We start from the raw sequence: 16,011 nt of genomic DNA, 5'->3' as shown, positions 1-16,011 counted from the left end.
AGAGCGAAGCTTTTAGGCCAGCCTTCCTGAACTGGAGGGGGTGTGGCATGCATTAAAATTAAACATCAGTGACCTGAGAAGCTTATAAAATAGCTTGGGAGAAGCCAGTCACCAACAGAAGGCATCTCAAATTGGATGATTTTGCATGTGGAAACTGCTTTCATCTTGAAGAAAAAGGTATGTACTGTGGTATTAATTCTCATTTATGATAAATAATGCTTAAAATAGAGACAGTCTTGAGTTTTCATTGCCCCTTTTCAGCTAAAAATAGTAACTAACACAACTGAGGGCCTTTGGCCAGTTGCTTTGCAGACTTGGTCTCATTTTTCCATAAACAACCTTACAAAGAAGATATTGTTAGTGCCATTTTTCAGATGAGGAAAGTGAAGTTCAGATATCCTAAGCAACAGGCCTAAGGTAAGACCACCAACAAATGCCAGAGCTGGGGTGCCAACGCGGTGCTGACTCACCTCAAAGTCTTCTCCTGGCACTACGCACCCCCCTCTATATTATGAGACAATGAGGAATTGTTCCATACACCAATACTGTGGTAGATGAATTCTCAGGGGGGTGTTATCCAGTGTGCATTACAGTAAAATTGACCGAAAAGTGAATTGGAATGTATTATGTGAATAGAAAATGCATTTAATATTAATAGAATTAATTATTATTAAATTAAATAAAATTAATAGAAAATGCAAAAATATTTTCTTCAGAAGATATGTTTTCTTGTTAGATTCAATAGCGAAATGGTTTTTAAGACCCATTTACTTGTGGAAATGTGTTTTTTTTTGGTCACGTGAAATCTAAAAGCCTAGTCCTTAATATTCTGCAGCTCCTTGAGACCAGGCACCAGGTCCAGGCTAACATGCTGGTGTGTAGACTCTTAGGAAACCTGACCTAAGTTCTGGCTTCACAGCTTGTCAGGAAGTAACCTCACTGAGTACACAGAGAATTGTCAGCACAGGACACTTCCAGTTAGGTTGTTGTGAAGATTCAATGCACATGTAAAATACTGAAGCCAGGGCTCCTCCCTGGAGAAGCTCAGTGAGTGTGAGCAGTGATCCACAGAGTCAATTCTGGCCCAGTGTGGATGCACCATAACCTTAGTAGAATTGTTTTTTAATTAGTTAATATTTAGTTAAAATAATACTTAAATTATATCTTTTTTAAAAGTATTTAAACTCTCCTCGTTAGGACAGTCTTCCCATTAGTATTAGGAGACAATGCAAAAATAAGTCATGCATACCCAAGTTCATAGATATATGTTAATAATGTGATTTACCCTCAGAAGGTGCTCAGTAAGCACTGGGTAAAGTAGAATGCAAGGGGTACTGCAAAAAAATGATGGATGCTATCAACTCTTTCTCTCACAAAAAGTTTTCATCATAGGAATAAAACTACTGCAATAAAGAGGCATCTTTGGAAGAGTTGCAGGCAAGGGGAATTAGTTTTGCTCTGAAATCCTCCTACAGAGCTAAAGAACATGTTTCAGCCCACAATAGAGCATTCTGTAACAAGATATTTGTCAGAGTAAGACGGGGAACTGACTTTTGGTGGAACTGTCACGTGGTGAAACGAGACTTATCGGGTACAGAGGTAGATGTTTATTGAAGCCACCGAAGGTGGGCACAGAAGGAAGCGTGGCTCAGGGGTGTGACAGAGTGGAGAGGTGGAGATGGAGCCTGAGTCCCAGCGCTCTGCCCCTTCTGGGCCTCAACTTCCCCATCTGTACACCTGAGGGGGGGGGTTGGATAAATGACCTCTAAGGTCCTGTCCAGTTTGGGGGAGGGGGTGCCTGTAGAATGTGTAGAATGTGTGGCCATCCTCTGGGCTTAGAATTCCTGGACAAGGCACTGAGTTTGGAGCCTACTAGGGGCCAAGAGTAGAACTTCAGTGGTTCTAAGAACCTCTTGGAAAGAAATGCAAATTTTTGTGGATTTAGGCTGGATTTTGGCATCCATCATCCCCCAAAAGATTAAAAGACAAGTGTCGTTTACCTGGTGGTAGGGGCTGACGGGAAGTGGAGCCTCAAAGACTAAGGAAAGGGCCCCATGGCAGACGTGCTCAAGGCAGGGACTCAGGGACCACCCCTCCTCCCGCCAACCTCGCATCAGCTTTGACTCATTAGGTAACTGTTCTTTCGAAAAACGGGCAACAAAACTTCCAGAAGAAAAGCTATTGATTATTAAAGGTTATTTGGAAGTTTAGAGATTCATAAGAAAGTGGTTATAATTATTCCTGTTATGACACATCCTTTTAAATATTCAGACCTGAGAACATCTTGCTTGCATTGATTCAGTCCTCTTCATCACAGGGAGAAAGGCAAAGCACTGGAAATAGCTCCTGTGCAGCTACAGGCAAGGAGTCACAAGGAAGAGAACAGACTGAGAGCAAGTCAGTGAAAGAAGCAGGGAGCAGCCCAGGCTCCTACCCTGTCAGCAGCGCTGCAGCCCTCACCCCTGCCCACTGCCCCTCCTCAAAGAAGCTTCCACGCCCAAGGGTGCTGGGCTCAAATGCTTTTTGCACAATTACAAGTCAGCTACTGGTCCTTCTCTGGTTAAATGTACAGCATCTATGAAAAATACCTTCAACAGCATGTCAAAGGAAGGAAGGAAGGAAGGGAGGAAGGCAGGGAGGAAGGAAGGGAGGGAGGAAGGAAGGAAGGAAGGGGAAGAAAGAAAGAAAGAGGAAGGAAGGAAGGAAGGGAGGGAGGGAGGGAGGGAGGAAGGAAGGAAGAAAGAAAAAGAAATTCAGGAAACACAATATTTTGCTCCCGCTTTTCATAATAATAACTAGCATTTATTGAGCATTTTCTCTGTCAGACACTGCTCTAAATGCTCTCCTTATATTTTCTCATTTAATTCTCATGAAACTTCATGAGGTTGGTATGATTATTATTCCCACTTAATAGCCAAGGAAGCTAAAGCATCCATTGGACACAGTTGTACTTAGTATGTGCAGAGCCAGAATTAAAACCCAGTCAGGGTGACCCTGGAGTCCCCAGCACGCTGCTCCCTGTTTAAGTTCCCAGGCCTACTCTTGGGCTGGTAAACAGCCAAGCAGATGGGGGCAGGGTGGGGAAATGCAGTCGGGGAGGCATTTCTTTGATGAAGCTCGCAGGGCACTAAATGTAGTGAACAGCTTGTTTTCGGTTTCTTCTCTCACGTTCACTTGATGGCTTCACTCTCTCCCTTTGCCTACCCACCCCCAACACACACACATTGTTTCTGTTCATACAGTAAGTACCTACTGCACCTGGCACTGCGAGGTTCTGTGGGTGAGTCCAGGGAGAATCAAAAACGATGCCCGTCCTTGAAAAATGCATAATTAGGTGTGTAGGGTCAGGGGAGCTGGCAAAATAAATCCAACAAACTAATACCAGGCAGAATGTGTTCTAATGGTGGCACAAAAGCTTCTAGAGAGGCTCACAGGGGTGGAGGGCCTCACGGTGACACTGATGACTGAGGTGGCCCTGGGGGATGAGGGGCTCAGACAGGCTGAGCGGGAGGCTGCGCACAGAGGGACCGGCCAGCCCAGAAATTTTCCTCTGGGGACTCTGTGCCCTCAGGAGACTCCGAGCGCCTCCAGCTGCTTTGTTCTCCCCACTCCAGGTCCACCTCCAGCCACCCAGCTCCAAGATGGTACCAGCGCTGCTGCTGCTGCTTCCTGCCCTGGCCGGACTCTTCGGAGCAGCTGAGGGACAAGCTTTCCATCTCGGGAAATGCCCAAATCCTCCAGTGCAGGAGAACTTTGACGTGAATAAGGTGCGGTAAAAGGCTAAACTCCCGCTTGTTTTGCTGTCTCCTGTTTGCATAAGCATCCTACCAGGTTCGGTTTTATTCTTCTGCTTTAATGGCCACAGCAAGCCTTGGGGTAGGTACTTATCTTACTGGGAGCTCCCCCAAAGCAGACCCTGAGACAAGAACTGGGGAGCAGAGATGTGTTAGAAGATGATCCCAGGAAGCCTGAGTGGGCATGTGGGGAAACAGACAGAGAAGGCAGGAAAGTAACCTGCTCACATGAGCAGGTTACTCTGGGAACAATGGAGTTCAATCCTGCTGGGGATCCTCTGAGGAAATATGTAGAATGTGCCTCAGGTTGTCTCACGGACAGATGTAGGTGGGCAGTGGGAGTTCCCATGGCACTGGCCAAGCCTGTGGCAGAGAAGGAGACCCAGGGGCTCAAGGTGGGAAGCTGGCAGTGTGTATGGGAAGCCCGCTGTGATGGAAGTGAGCCCAGAGGTGGGCTGAAAGGACATGGGACAGGGCATTGACAGCAGCTGCTGCAGAAATATTATCCTCACTCTACAGCTGAAGAAGCTGAACTTCAGAGAGCTTGCAACCCACTCAGGTCACACAGCCAGTAAATGCAGAGTAGGATTCAAAACTAGGCTTCCCAGGAGTGCAGGACCCCCACAGGTTACTCAAACAGAGCCCAGGAGAGGACAGCACTCCCCCAAGGGGCTTTCTTGTTACCTGCACTTAAAAGATATCGATAGAATCAACTCCCCCATATATGGTAAAGATTGTCTTTTCACCTTATTGATGTGTCTTTTGAGCACAAAACTTTTTAATATTAATGAAGTCCAATTTATCTATTTTTTCTTTTGTTGCTTGTGCTTTTGGTGGCATATCTAAAAAAAATTGCCTAGTCTAAGGTTATGAAGATTTACTCCTATATTTTCTTCTAAGTGATTTACAGTTGTAGTTCTTACATTTAAGTCTTTGATTCATTTTAAGTTAAATTTTGTATACTGTGTGATGTAGGAGTCAAACTTCTTTCTTTGGCATGAGGATATCCAGTTGTTCCAGGACAGTTTGTTGATAAGACTATTCTTTCGCCATTGAATGGTCTTGACACCCTTGTTGAAAATCAATTGACCATATGTGTAAGAGTTTATTTTTGGACCCTCAATTCTATTCTATTGATCTATATGTCTGTCCTTATACCAGCACAGTATAGTCTTGATTACTGTAGCTTTGTAGTAAGTTTTGACATCAGAATATATGAGTTCTTCAACTTTGTTCTTCTGGCTATTCTGGGCCCTTTGTATTTCCGTATAAATTTTAGGCTCATTTTGTCAATTTCTGCAAAGAAGCAAGTTGGAATTTTGATAGAGACTGTATTAAATCTGTTGGTCAATTTGGAGAGTATTGCCATCTTAACAATTTTAAGTCTTCCTATCCATGAACATAGGATGTCTTTCCATTTACTTAGGTCTCCTTTAATTTACTTCAACAATGTTTTGTAGTTTTCAGAGTATGTTTTATGCTTCTTTGGTTAAATTTTTTCATAAGAATTTGATTCTTTTGATGCTACTATAAATGGGATTTTCTTAAATTAATTTGCAGATTGGTCATTTTAAGTATAGAAATACATTTTATTTCTATATATTAATTCTTGTATCTTTAATCTTGCTGAATTCATCTGTTAGTTCTAATAATTGTGTGTGTGTGTGTGTGTGTGTGTATTCCTTAGGATTTTCTATATATAAAACCCTGTCATCTGGAAATGGAGATAGTTTTACTTCTTCCTTTTCATAATTATCTTTAAACATTGCATTCTCCTCATAGAGATAGAGAAACAGAGACCTCCAAAGACAAAAAGACCTTCACAAAAATATTATGAGATCATGAGGGAACATGACATGAAAAGCAATCTTCCACCTCTGAGTTTCTTCCTTTCTGGAAAATCGTGTGTTCTCGTTTTTAATTGTGGAGCATTAAAGTCACCTTAACAATAATAGAACTATTTAAAATGCATTGTATATAATGGAGATTTTCTGAGGATGCCTATGAAACCAGCTGACCTTTAACCTTATTCTTCAGTGCTTTAAATGCCTGTTAAGTTCAGTGATTTTAATTGAAAGATGTCCTTTAACAAATGAGTGGGAAATTTATACCCTAAATGTGGGTAGATATTTTAGCAGAGAGCCAGGTGACCGAAGCAATACTGATACCTATTTGCAGTATGCTCTCATTTCAAATTCTGACTTTTTTGAAGGTGACTGCATCTCCTTGATTTTGTTTTGTTGAGTAATACATTTTTAAATTTCTAAAATAATTTCAATCAATATTTTGACTAGGTAAATATATTCACATGGTTCAAAATTCTGAAGATGCAAAAGGACATACAATAAAAACTTTCCTTTCCACCCCTATATCCCAGCCTCAGTTTTCCTCCCCAGTAGCAACCACTAAAAACAGCTTATGGTGTATCTTTTGGGAGATAATATGTACATATATAAAAAAGCACATACATAACTGCAGTAGGAAGAATGATGTCCATGCCATATTCCCCAGAATCTGCAAATGGTTTCTTTACACGGAAAAGGGGATTTTGAAGCTGTGATTAAAGTAATGGAGCCCGAGATGGCAAAAGTATCCTGCATTATCAGGTGGGTCCAATCTAATCATTAGAAGCAAAGAACCTTACCCAGCTGTGGTCAGAGAGATGTGATGATGGAAGAATAGTCAAAGAGATGCAGTGTGAGAGGGATTTGACCTGCTTTTGCTGCCTCTGAAGATGGAGGAAGGGATTCACAAACCAAGGAATGCAAACGGCCTCTAGAACCTGGAAAGGGCAAGAAGATAGATTCTCCTCTAGAGCCTCTGGAAAGGAATGTAGCACTGCCAGCACTTTGATCTTAACCCAGTGAGACCCGTGTCAGACTTCTGATGTACAAAACCATGAGACTATAAATTTGTGGTGTTTTAAACTTGTGGTAATTTGTTACAGCAGCAATAGAGAACTGATATAATAACCTTTTCCCCCATTTTTACATAAAAGGTAGTTTAATATATACACTATTTTGCACCTGGCTCTTTTTCCATTAAATGTATCTTGGAGATAATTACATATAGCTCTTTTAAAAGAGGGTGTATAACATTCCATTGTATGGATGTGCCATCATTTATTTACCCAGTCCCCTACTAATGCTCACTTAGGCTGTTTCCTGTCTTTTATTATTACAAATAGGACTGCAATGAATAACCTTATACGTACATCATTTCTTAATTTCAGGAGGATACCTTCTCAGAGGTGAAATTGTTGGGCCAGAGTATATGTAGTTTTAGTTTTGCTAGATACTGCCAAGTTGCCCTCATGAAGGCTGTAGATTGGAGCAGTCTCTATGCCCAGCAATGTACGGAAGCAGGAGCGTGCCTCTCTCCCCTCACCCTCACCCGTGCAGTTGCTCACTTCCTTTAAAGATGACTCTGTGCAGCGAAATTATGGACAGAGAGCAAGCCCCCAGGGGAGGAATGATACAGGTCTTCTAAATCTTGACCACCTGCCAAAAGCCTTTGTGACCAACTCCCTGTGTGGGATTATATGAGGAGAATTTAACCAACTCTGGAGACCCAGCTCCCCACAGTAAACACATCTGACTTTGCACACAATTCAAAGATGTCTTGGAGAATCATAAAATATTTGAGATGGCACCTTACATCATCTAAACCAATCCCTTCCTTTTACAGAGTTTAGAATTTCACATAGATTTTGACTGAAGGGGACACTGAAAGCATAGCTAAATAAAAAGCACTTTAGGAATGGACTGTGGCATTCAACAAATGCCCACACATCCGATTCACTTATTACCATTTGAGTCAATATCTTGCTCAGTGGCTGCTGGGAACAGTGCAGCCCATTTTGCCTGGTTACCCCAGGAAAAGGCTCTGCTCTGAAAGACAACAATGGGGAAGAGTTTGCAGGTCCCCAGAGAGCCACAGGGTTTGCTCTGCTTGTCGTTGTCTCTGCAGTATCTTGGAAGATGGTATGAAATTGAGAAGATCCCAGTCAGCTTTGAGAAGGGAAGTTGCATCCAAGCCAACTACTCGCTAATGGAAAACGGAAACATCAAAGTGATAAACAAGGAGCTGAGGTGAGAGGCTGTGCTTTCAAAGGCAACACACGTCCGGGAGGGAGCCCTGCAGAGACTGTCCTGGGGTGACTGGTGTCCTTGCCGTCTAGTGTGGGGAGGATGCAGACATTGCTGGGTCTGGGCTGCTCACGACAGGTCCTGAGAGGAAAGCTTTTGGCAGGCAGGATGGTAGGGACTAGAAGTCACTCATTCATTTCCACGACCACTTGCTGAGCACCTTATTGTGTCCCACACCTTGTGAGAGGTCCTAGGCACTCAATGGTAACACAAACTGCAAGGTTCCTGCTCTCATTGCAAAACAGACCCTCTGGTAGCAAAGGACAGCAAAGGACCCTCTTGTCTGACCTCCAAACCAAGAGAGAAGCACTTTCTATATCATCTGCTGATGGAGGGCATCCAGCATAGCTTGAATCCTTCCAGAAACTGGGAGCTCAACATCTTCCATGACAATTTATCCCATCTCCAGACAGCTTTAACTCTTAGGAAACTCCTTTTCTTATTAAGCAAGAATCAGATACATACATAGTCACACTCTAGGTTGTGTGAACAGGAGAACCTACAGAAAGATATTTTTCTATTACTTCTAACAGACTGATATTTGATCCCAAAATTCATACTTTAGAAAGCAAATATAAACTTAAAAAGAAACCTAGGAAGAACTCCTACCCACCTGCCATCAACAAAGATAAGAGTAACAATAAACAATGGTGAGTAATATTAATTAAGCATTTCCTATGTGCAAGGCACTGTTCTGTATGTGTACGTATATATACATGTGTGTACATATACATCTATTTATGTATGTACATGTAAATGAGCATAGATATTCATTTAATCCCCATAGCAACCTGAGGTTGGTACTATTATTAACCCCCTTTTTATGGATGAGGAAAATGAGGTACAGAGAGGTAAAGTAATTTGCCCAAGGGTCACACAGCTTATAAGTGATGAAGCTGAGATTCAACACCAGGGAGAAGTGAAATGGGGAAGAGACCAGAAGATATATGAAAGAGGCAGGGCATGAATGGTTGCCATTCCTGTTTCCTAAGTTGTCTAAGAACTGTGTTCAACTGCAAGGAAACAACTACCACCCAGCCTGGAAGTTACTCAGGCTCAGAGAGGTTTTGCATGGCCATCCTACTACCCATTAAGCTTCCTGTGAGCCACAGTACAGTGGGCTGACTCTCTGACCCCGCATAAACCAAAGAAATAAAGTAAGAATCTTGAGCAACTCTAAAGAAAAATCCCACTCATTTCAGAGCCCAGTAAGGGCTACAGGAATTGAGATGCAGACCCCCAGAAGGTCTCACAGGAATTTTATAGGCCCCAAAGTAACAATGACTTAATTTGAAATATTTTGTCCCATTCTAAGGTCAAGAGTCAGACAATGACACAGATCCCAAAACCCATCAGATGCCCCCAGCTCTCCTTCTGAGTTGGCCAGGAATCATCTTTAACTGGACCCGGAGTATTAGGTCACTCTGCCTCTATGGTCACTTCTACTTAAGAGCAAAGGCATATGGAGAAAGGTTTGTTAGTCAGGAAAATGGTATAGATTCTGCAGAACAAGCAGGGGGCATGGCAGGGAGCCTGAGCAAAATACCCTTAGCCAGTGTCAGAATGCTGGGGCCAAAGCAGCTGGCTCAGGGCTGGGAGCTGAAGGGGTTAGGTGCCCAGTTTCAAATCCTGGTTCTACCACTTACTAATGATGTGATCTTAGGTTAGTTATGGTAATTTTCTAGGCCTCAGTTTCCTCCTCTGTAAATTGGCAATAATCATAGTATGTCCGTCCATAAGACTGTGTGAACATTAAATGGGGTAACACATGTAAAGCACTTAGAACAGTGTTTGGTATGTGGTAATCATTTAATATTACCTATTATTGCTAATATACTGCTACCCTTGAAAATACAAATGCATTTTTCCTATGAACAAGTTGTGAGTTTATGATCAGAGACTGGTATTTTGAAAACTGTCCTTGAGCAAAACATAAATGATAGTGAAAAGGGGGAAAGTCTGTTGGGAAGAGACTGGTTTGTTGCTAAGCAACTGCATGCAGATAGAAATGGACCATCTTCCGTCTTACAGGTTGACTCCCAGGTGAGAGCCGGGCACGGTCTCCAGCCCTACTCAGTGATAAACAGACTATGCAATCCAGGAGCATCAGAGAACATTTCCCACTCCCAACCCCCTTACCTGCTGCTTATTGTCTGGTTTCTAGGATATCCATCCCCACTAACCATAGCCTACTGACTTTCTAACACATGCCATTGCTCCAATTTTAGTTTGTCTGCCCCTCTGAGAACTGGTGAACAGGAAACTCCTCTGTTGGCCTGCTAGGAAGAGCACCCTCCTTCGCAGCCTCAATCCCTAGGCCTTTCCCCTTTCCCTTAGATCCAGGGGGTCATTGGAAGTTATCCAGAAATGGGGCCAGCTCCCTTCAAAAGAGTGAAAGTATTTCATCCATCCAAGCAAAAAGACCATCGCTTTTAAGACATCGCCATTTTATATACCACTAAAAAAGAAATGACACTAACAATTGTAAGGTGGCATTAATTGTAAGATGCACATTTCTTCACATCTAATGTCTCTGAGATCTGGATGCCTGGGAGAATCCCTGAAGTGAGGTAAATGTTTCCTCACTGCCTGCTTTGTCCTGGCCTACGTCAGAATCTCCCACACTCGATCAGAAGCTTGCTGAACTGGATGGGGTCTCAGAGCTATGAACCCAGGCATATGAACCCCTTTATGGGACAAATGATGTCACGTGATATCACTGAGGCCCAAAGAGGGGGAAACTTGGCAGATCTCCAGATTCCATGTTTTACATGATTTTCAGTAATCCAGTCAGTCCTTATTTTTTCCTTCCTCATTTTTGAAGAAGTGAATCTTTGTTCTGTGTTGGGTTGTTTTATTTGCTTGTTCTTCCCTTCCCTTTTCCTCCCTCTTGGTTTGGAGCCCAGGAGCAGAAAATGGCCTTGCAGGCTACTACATACACTCCAAAAAACAGTGTTGAAATACCAGGGCCTCACATATTATCCAGTCCTGGGGCATTGCAATTGTTGATTCATATCACCCAAAAGTTGTCTTCCTCTGCTCCGTCTCAGAGACAGCAAGAAAGTGAAGGGGAGGGAATGGAACTAGGACCCAACCTGTTTTCAAGAAGCTCCTACCCAGAAATTGCAATGTTGGCCACCATGATTGTTGGTGTCACAAATCTTGCCTTTCCTTGATTTGGGTCTTTTAATGAGTTCAGGTTTTTTGGTTTTTGTTTTTAACTCATTGCAGAGCTGATGGAACTGTGAATCAAATTGAAGGTGAAGCCACCCAGGAGAACATCACGGAGCCCGCCAAGTTGGGAGTTAAGTTTTTCTGGTGTAAGTATACACTTCTCGCAGGAGGTGTCAAGGACAGGAGATATGCAAACGGAAGGCTAGAGCCCTGGGTCAGAGCACTCCCGTCACATCTGAGTGTCACCCATACTGATTCAATGCATAATTATTCGTTGAGCACCTCCTACCTGCCATGCGCTGGGCTAGGCCCTGGAGATGCAAAGATGAGCAAGACAGAGCTGGCCCTCGTCCCTGAGAAGCTTACATGTCAGTGTGGATACTGACAAGCACCCAGGTGACTTACTATAAAACTACAGTAAGTGTGTCAATAGAGGAAGCACAGATTGGAGGCCACTGGGCATGAGCCGTAGGAGACCCAAGCCAGTCTTGTTTCCCAGAGGAAACTAATAACTGAAAAATTAGTAGTTATTAACAGAACAACTAACATGTGAGAAATCTTGGAGGTAAGAGATGATAAGAGTGAAGGTAAATTGGAGTCCTGGCTCTGTCTGCCATTTTCTAGCCAAATTGTTGGAGTTTCATTTGGGTCCACCTTCCCCTTAACTTTAACAAGCTGGGCAGTGACTTTTCCCTGGTGTTGGGAAGTGGAGTTACTGAATAATATCCTCTGAACTGAAAAGGAACTTTGAGACTGGAAACGAAGCAGACAACTCCATAAAGAACAATTAAGAAGTTTATTGTGGGTAGAATCAGGTGGACGACCCTAGGAGGCATTCACAGCTGCACTGCATTCTGCCAAAAGGGGTACAGGGGCACTTAAAGGAGCCAAAGCTAAAAATAGAATGACTACTAAAGAGAAGCACGTCCACATTGACAGGAACTGAGGGGTTTTCCTCCACGCACTCTCACCCCAGGGGTCTCGTGACCATTAACCCCCTGTGTCAGCAAAAGGTGTTCTTCCAGTTTTCACGTCAGATGAAGTTTATAGGGAACTAATCTGGCTTGGGTGTATTCCTTGTGAGTAAGCTAAAGCTCAGTCGCACAAAAAAAGGGAGAGGGTAGGACTGCAGGCCTAAGATGGAGCTGACAAAATGGAGCCAGTGTGGTTCAACCACACACTTGACTTGGACCTTGGCTGTGGAGGTCAAGTTCACAGAGGAAGTTTCTGGATTCAGATGGGGAAAGTAAATTCTCCATCTCTCTTAAGGACCGTTTTAATGTTGAGCTTTCAACACTATACAGATGTCAATCAGTGAATCGTAACCTGTTACCACCTGATTTACTGCATTCTTAAGAATGGTGGGATTTTCAAAGTTCGCACAAGAAGAAAAACAAGCAGACCAACATTAGCCCCTACCTCCTTCCGTAGGTGGGTTCTAGAGGAAGCTGAGTGGTACAAACTTGGAAAGCCTGGGGCCCCTGACCTTACATTCTTGACTCCGCTTAGCTAAGTGGTGGTTCCATACACACTAGTGCTAAATGCTGCCTGTTGGTCCAGGGGGTACAGCCAAACCTCCCAGGTATTATGGACTTCCAGGTACCAACCTGCAATCAGGGAGTGGGGGGGGGGGGATCCAGAATGATGACTCTGAACACTGGCTGCACACTGGAATCACTGGGGAGCTTTCAAAAGTACCAACAGCCTCCAGTTCAGAATTTGGGAGTCGGGGTGAGGGGAGGTGGGCCTGGTATTTTTCAAAGTTCCCGTATGATTCCCACGTGAAGTCACAATTAAGAACCACTGATGTAGAAGAATTAGAACCCCAGAGCCTGGCTTCCAGGGCGCTAGAGGTGAAGGTTTCTCTTGCCCTGGTCCCTCCTAATACTGCCTTTCTCTGGTTTTCAGTCATGCCATCAGCTCCGTACTGGGTCCTGGCCACCGACTATGAGAACTACGCCCTCGTGTACTCCTGTACCACAATCATCTGGCTTTTTCACATGGATCATGTTTGGCTCTTGGGAAGAAACCCTTATCTCCCTCCAGAAACAGTGACCTATCTCAAAGATATCCTGACCTCTAATAACATTGACATTGAGAAAATAACTGTCACAGATCAGGTGAACTGCCCCGAGTTCCTATAACCAGGCTCTAAAGGGAGGCTGCATTCGCTCCATGTTCCTTCTTTTGCTTTGCTTTTCCCCTACACCACCCCTCATAAAGACAACCCAAACCACCACAGCAAACTATTACAAATACCAGAAGGGAAATGTGACAGCAGAAGCTAGTGGAGAGGAACTCAAGGCAAGTTGGCCCAAACACTTAGCCATGCACCATCCTGTTACCTTGCAAGCCTGATAATAAACTTGCTGCTGACCTGCTGTGCTCACAGTAGACCACAAATTGGACTAATTATTGGGAGTTTTAAATTCTAAGCTTATGTTTGGAAATCCTTAAGCAGTTATGTTGAAAAAAAAAAAAGAAGCACTGAACAGTTTAAAGGTAAAAATCTTGTTTCTAGAAAGGGAAAGCTGATGGCAAAGGCACATACCAGGTGACCTGAATCCAGGTGGCCCCATCCTGCAGTAGGCAGTCCATAGCGGGGAATCATTTGGAGTTTTTGAGTCTCTGACAGGCAGTTTCCTGGAGGCATTTACTTTCTTATCAGGAGGTCTTCAGAGTCAGGTGAAGAATGGGACCATCTTGGGTCTGTGCCAGGAAGAAGAGAATCTATGAGGGTGAAGCTATGGGAATTTTTTTAAGAAAATAATTTTTGGGTCTTTTATTCAACTGATATTTACTGGGACCCGACTGCATTCCAGGCATTGAAAAATACAGAATCCCTCTCCTCCCACAGCAGCTCACAGACTAGGGAGGGAGACTGACAAGTAAAGATACAATTTTAATCCAAGCTGAGGGGTCCATAGGCAGAGGCATGTGGAGGGAGACATGGGAGCTCCGAGAAGGTCTCAACCCCTGCCAGGCATAGGTACCCACAAGGTTGTACAGTCACATCTCAGAGTGTCCCGGCTTCAAGGAGTCAGGAACCACCTGGAGTTTGTTGTTGTTGTTGTTCTTTACATTTTACTATTAAAATCAGAACAATCTCAAAATCATCACCCTGCGATTACTCTTAGGTCACATAATATTTGTAATCCACTAATGTTTTGGGAAATGAATAGAAAATTAAGCCATTTGATTAGCTTTTTGCATTTTCAGCATGAATATAAAATATTTCCTTGAGCACTTGCGACGCTTCACTGCTTTATATTAAAGGTTATAAAAATTCCAAGAAACTTAATATGTATCATTTTCATTTTACTAAATAAATATGACCTCAAAATGTAGCTTGCTATTCGAAACTCCTAAAGGCTGAAAACCATTGGACAAAAAGGCGGTGATGGAGAGGTAGGTATTGAAGAAGAGCCTCTTCCCACAAGCTCGGCCTACTGTTGCATCTGTGTTTTATCACACTGCCCACCCCACCAGAGGGTACCTGGCTCCTCTTCTAAAATACAGTTCTTCCCAAGAGTGTTAAGCTGCTTATCTCTCTCTTAACTCATGGTACAAGACAAGCTATCATTGTGTTCCTCTTAACAGCTGTCTGGTAGCATCTAAAACAATGAACATGGCTACATTTTGCACCTTTACAGTGCAGGTATCAGAGGTGACTGAACCTCAGAAAATGGGGGGAATTCAGAGGATAGCATGGGGGCACCACGTATCTAGAGGAAACGTGCGGAAAAACAACAAAACATCCAGAAGGGAGAGCAAGAGAAGGGAAATGGGAAGTAAACAGCAAAATAGAGACAGTAGTAAATCCCCCTGTGCCTATGTACCCATCATCAGCTCCAACAGTCATCAACATCTCACCAATCTTGCTTCAGCTATCACCCACCCACCCCCAATTTTTTTTCATAGAGTGTTTTGAAGCAAATCCTAAAGAGCACATCCTATTATTTTGCCTGTTAGCTACCTAAGGATAAATCTCTAGCAGGTACAGACATTTCTTAAACAACAACAAAAAATACAAGGTTATGTTTTATATCCTGCAAGTGCTCAGAGAATATAATTTAATCTATGTAATTTAAAGATTATTTTATATTATCCAGATGAAAGGGAAGATATATGTACAAAAATGTTCATCATACTTTTACTCGTAGCAGCCCCCAAACTAAGAGGAGCTAAACTAAAACTAAAACAGCAGAGGAATGAGATCATAAATTATGGAACAGCCACTTGTTGTAATGTGGTGTACTCATTAAAATTCATAGTTATGAAGACTACAAGACCACATGGGAGCTGTGCCTGCCAGCCCACACTCACCACTTATGTGTGGGGGGGGGGGTGGAAAAAGGTGGAGGAGGGGAGGAAGAGGAGGGGTCCCGCATGTGGCCTTGCTGCCTGCAGAGATAGAGTCTGGAACATGTGCTCTGCTTACCCAGCCACATCCGATAAGACCAAGGTGTGTCCACCTGCGCTAATGACAGCCAATCCACAGGCTGAACAGAAACCTCTGATTTTTGTGGCCTACCTGGATGAAAAAGATAAATTAGGCCAATCTAATCAGAATCTGACTTTAAGAGATGTAGAGAAAGGATAATTGAAAACTCTGTAAGTCATAACCATAAGGTCGTGTAGTTTGGGGTGGCCATTTTTGGTGATGCACAACTGAAGTTATGAGAGTGCAGAACAGAAATGCAAAGATAAGCCCAGACCCCACCCAAGGTCCCACCAGCAGCTTCAGTATCTGACTGCTGTCTGCGTCCTAGCGCCAGTTCCTGTGGAGCTTAGCTGTCTTAGGTTCCTGAGTTTGGATTTCTTTAAGATTAGGCTCACACACACACCTACACACACACACCTTTTTTTTGAGCTAATGTAACTTGACAGAGTGA

The 16,011-nt window shown here is 43.3% G+C and overlaps 1 protein-coding gene across 2 annotated transcripts in view; it reads left to right on the top strand.

Moving 5' to 3' along the window:
• APOD (apolipoprotein D) overlaps nt 1–14,408 on the top strand; it is a 71,211-nt gene extending 56,803 nt beyond the window's left edge. Inside the window, exons 2-7 of one of the 2 annotated variants that reach the window (XM_036851716.1) lie at nt 3–177; nt 313–417; nt 3,615–3,767; nt 7,764–7,885; nt 11,174–11,262; nt 13,025–14,408. In XM_036851716.1, the coding sequence (XP_036707611.1) occupies nt 3,642–3,767; nt 7,764–7,885; nt 11,174–11,262; nt 13,025–13,260 (573 nt within the window). In that variant the 5' untranslated portion in view covers nt 3–177; nt 313–417; nt 3,615–3,641 and the 3' untranslated portion in view covers nt 13,261–14,408. The remainder of the gene's footprint in view (nt 1–2; nt 178–312; nt 418–3,614; nt 3,768–7,763; nt 7,886–11,173; nt 11,263–13,024) is intronic. The other variant, XM_036851714.1, reaches the window with a different exon arrangement.
• The last annotated feature ends 1,603 nt before the right edge of the window (nt 14,409–16,011 follow it).

Source organism: Balaenoptera musculus, chromosome 4, assembly GCF_009873245.2.
Source record: "Balaenoptera musculus isolate JJ_BM4_2016_0621 chromosome 4, mBalMus1.pri.v3, whole genome shotgun sequence".
Classification (NCBI taxonomy): Eukaryota; Metazoa; Chordata; class Mammalia; order Artiodactyla; family Balaenopteridae; genus Balaenoptera; species Balaenoptera musculus.
Note: the sequence above shows the minus strand (reverse complement) of the source record. Positions and strands in the feature narration are given on the sequence as shown.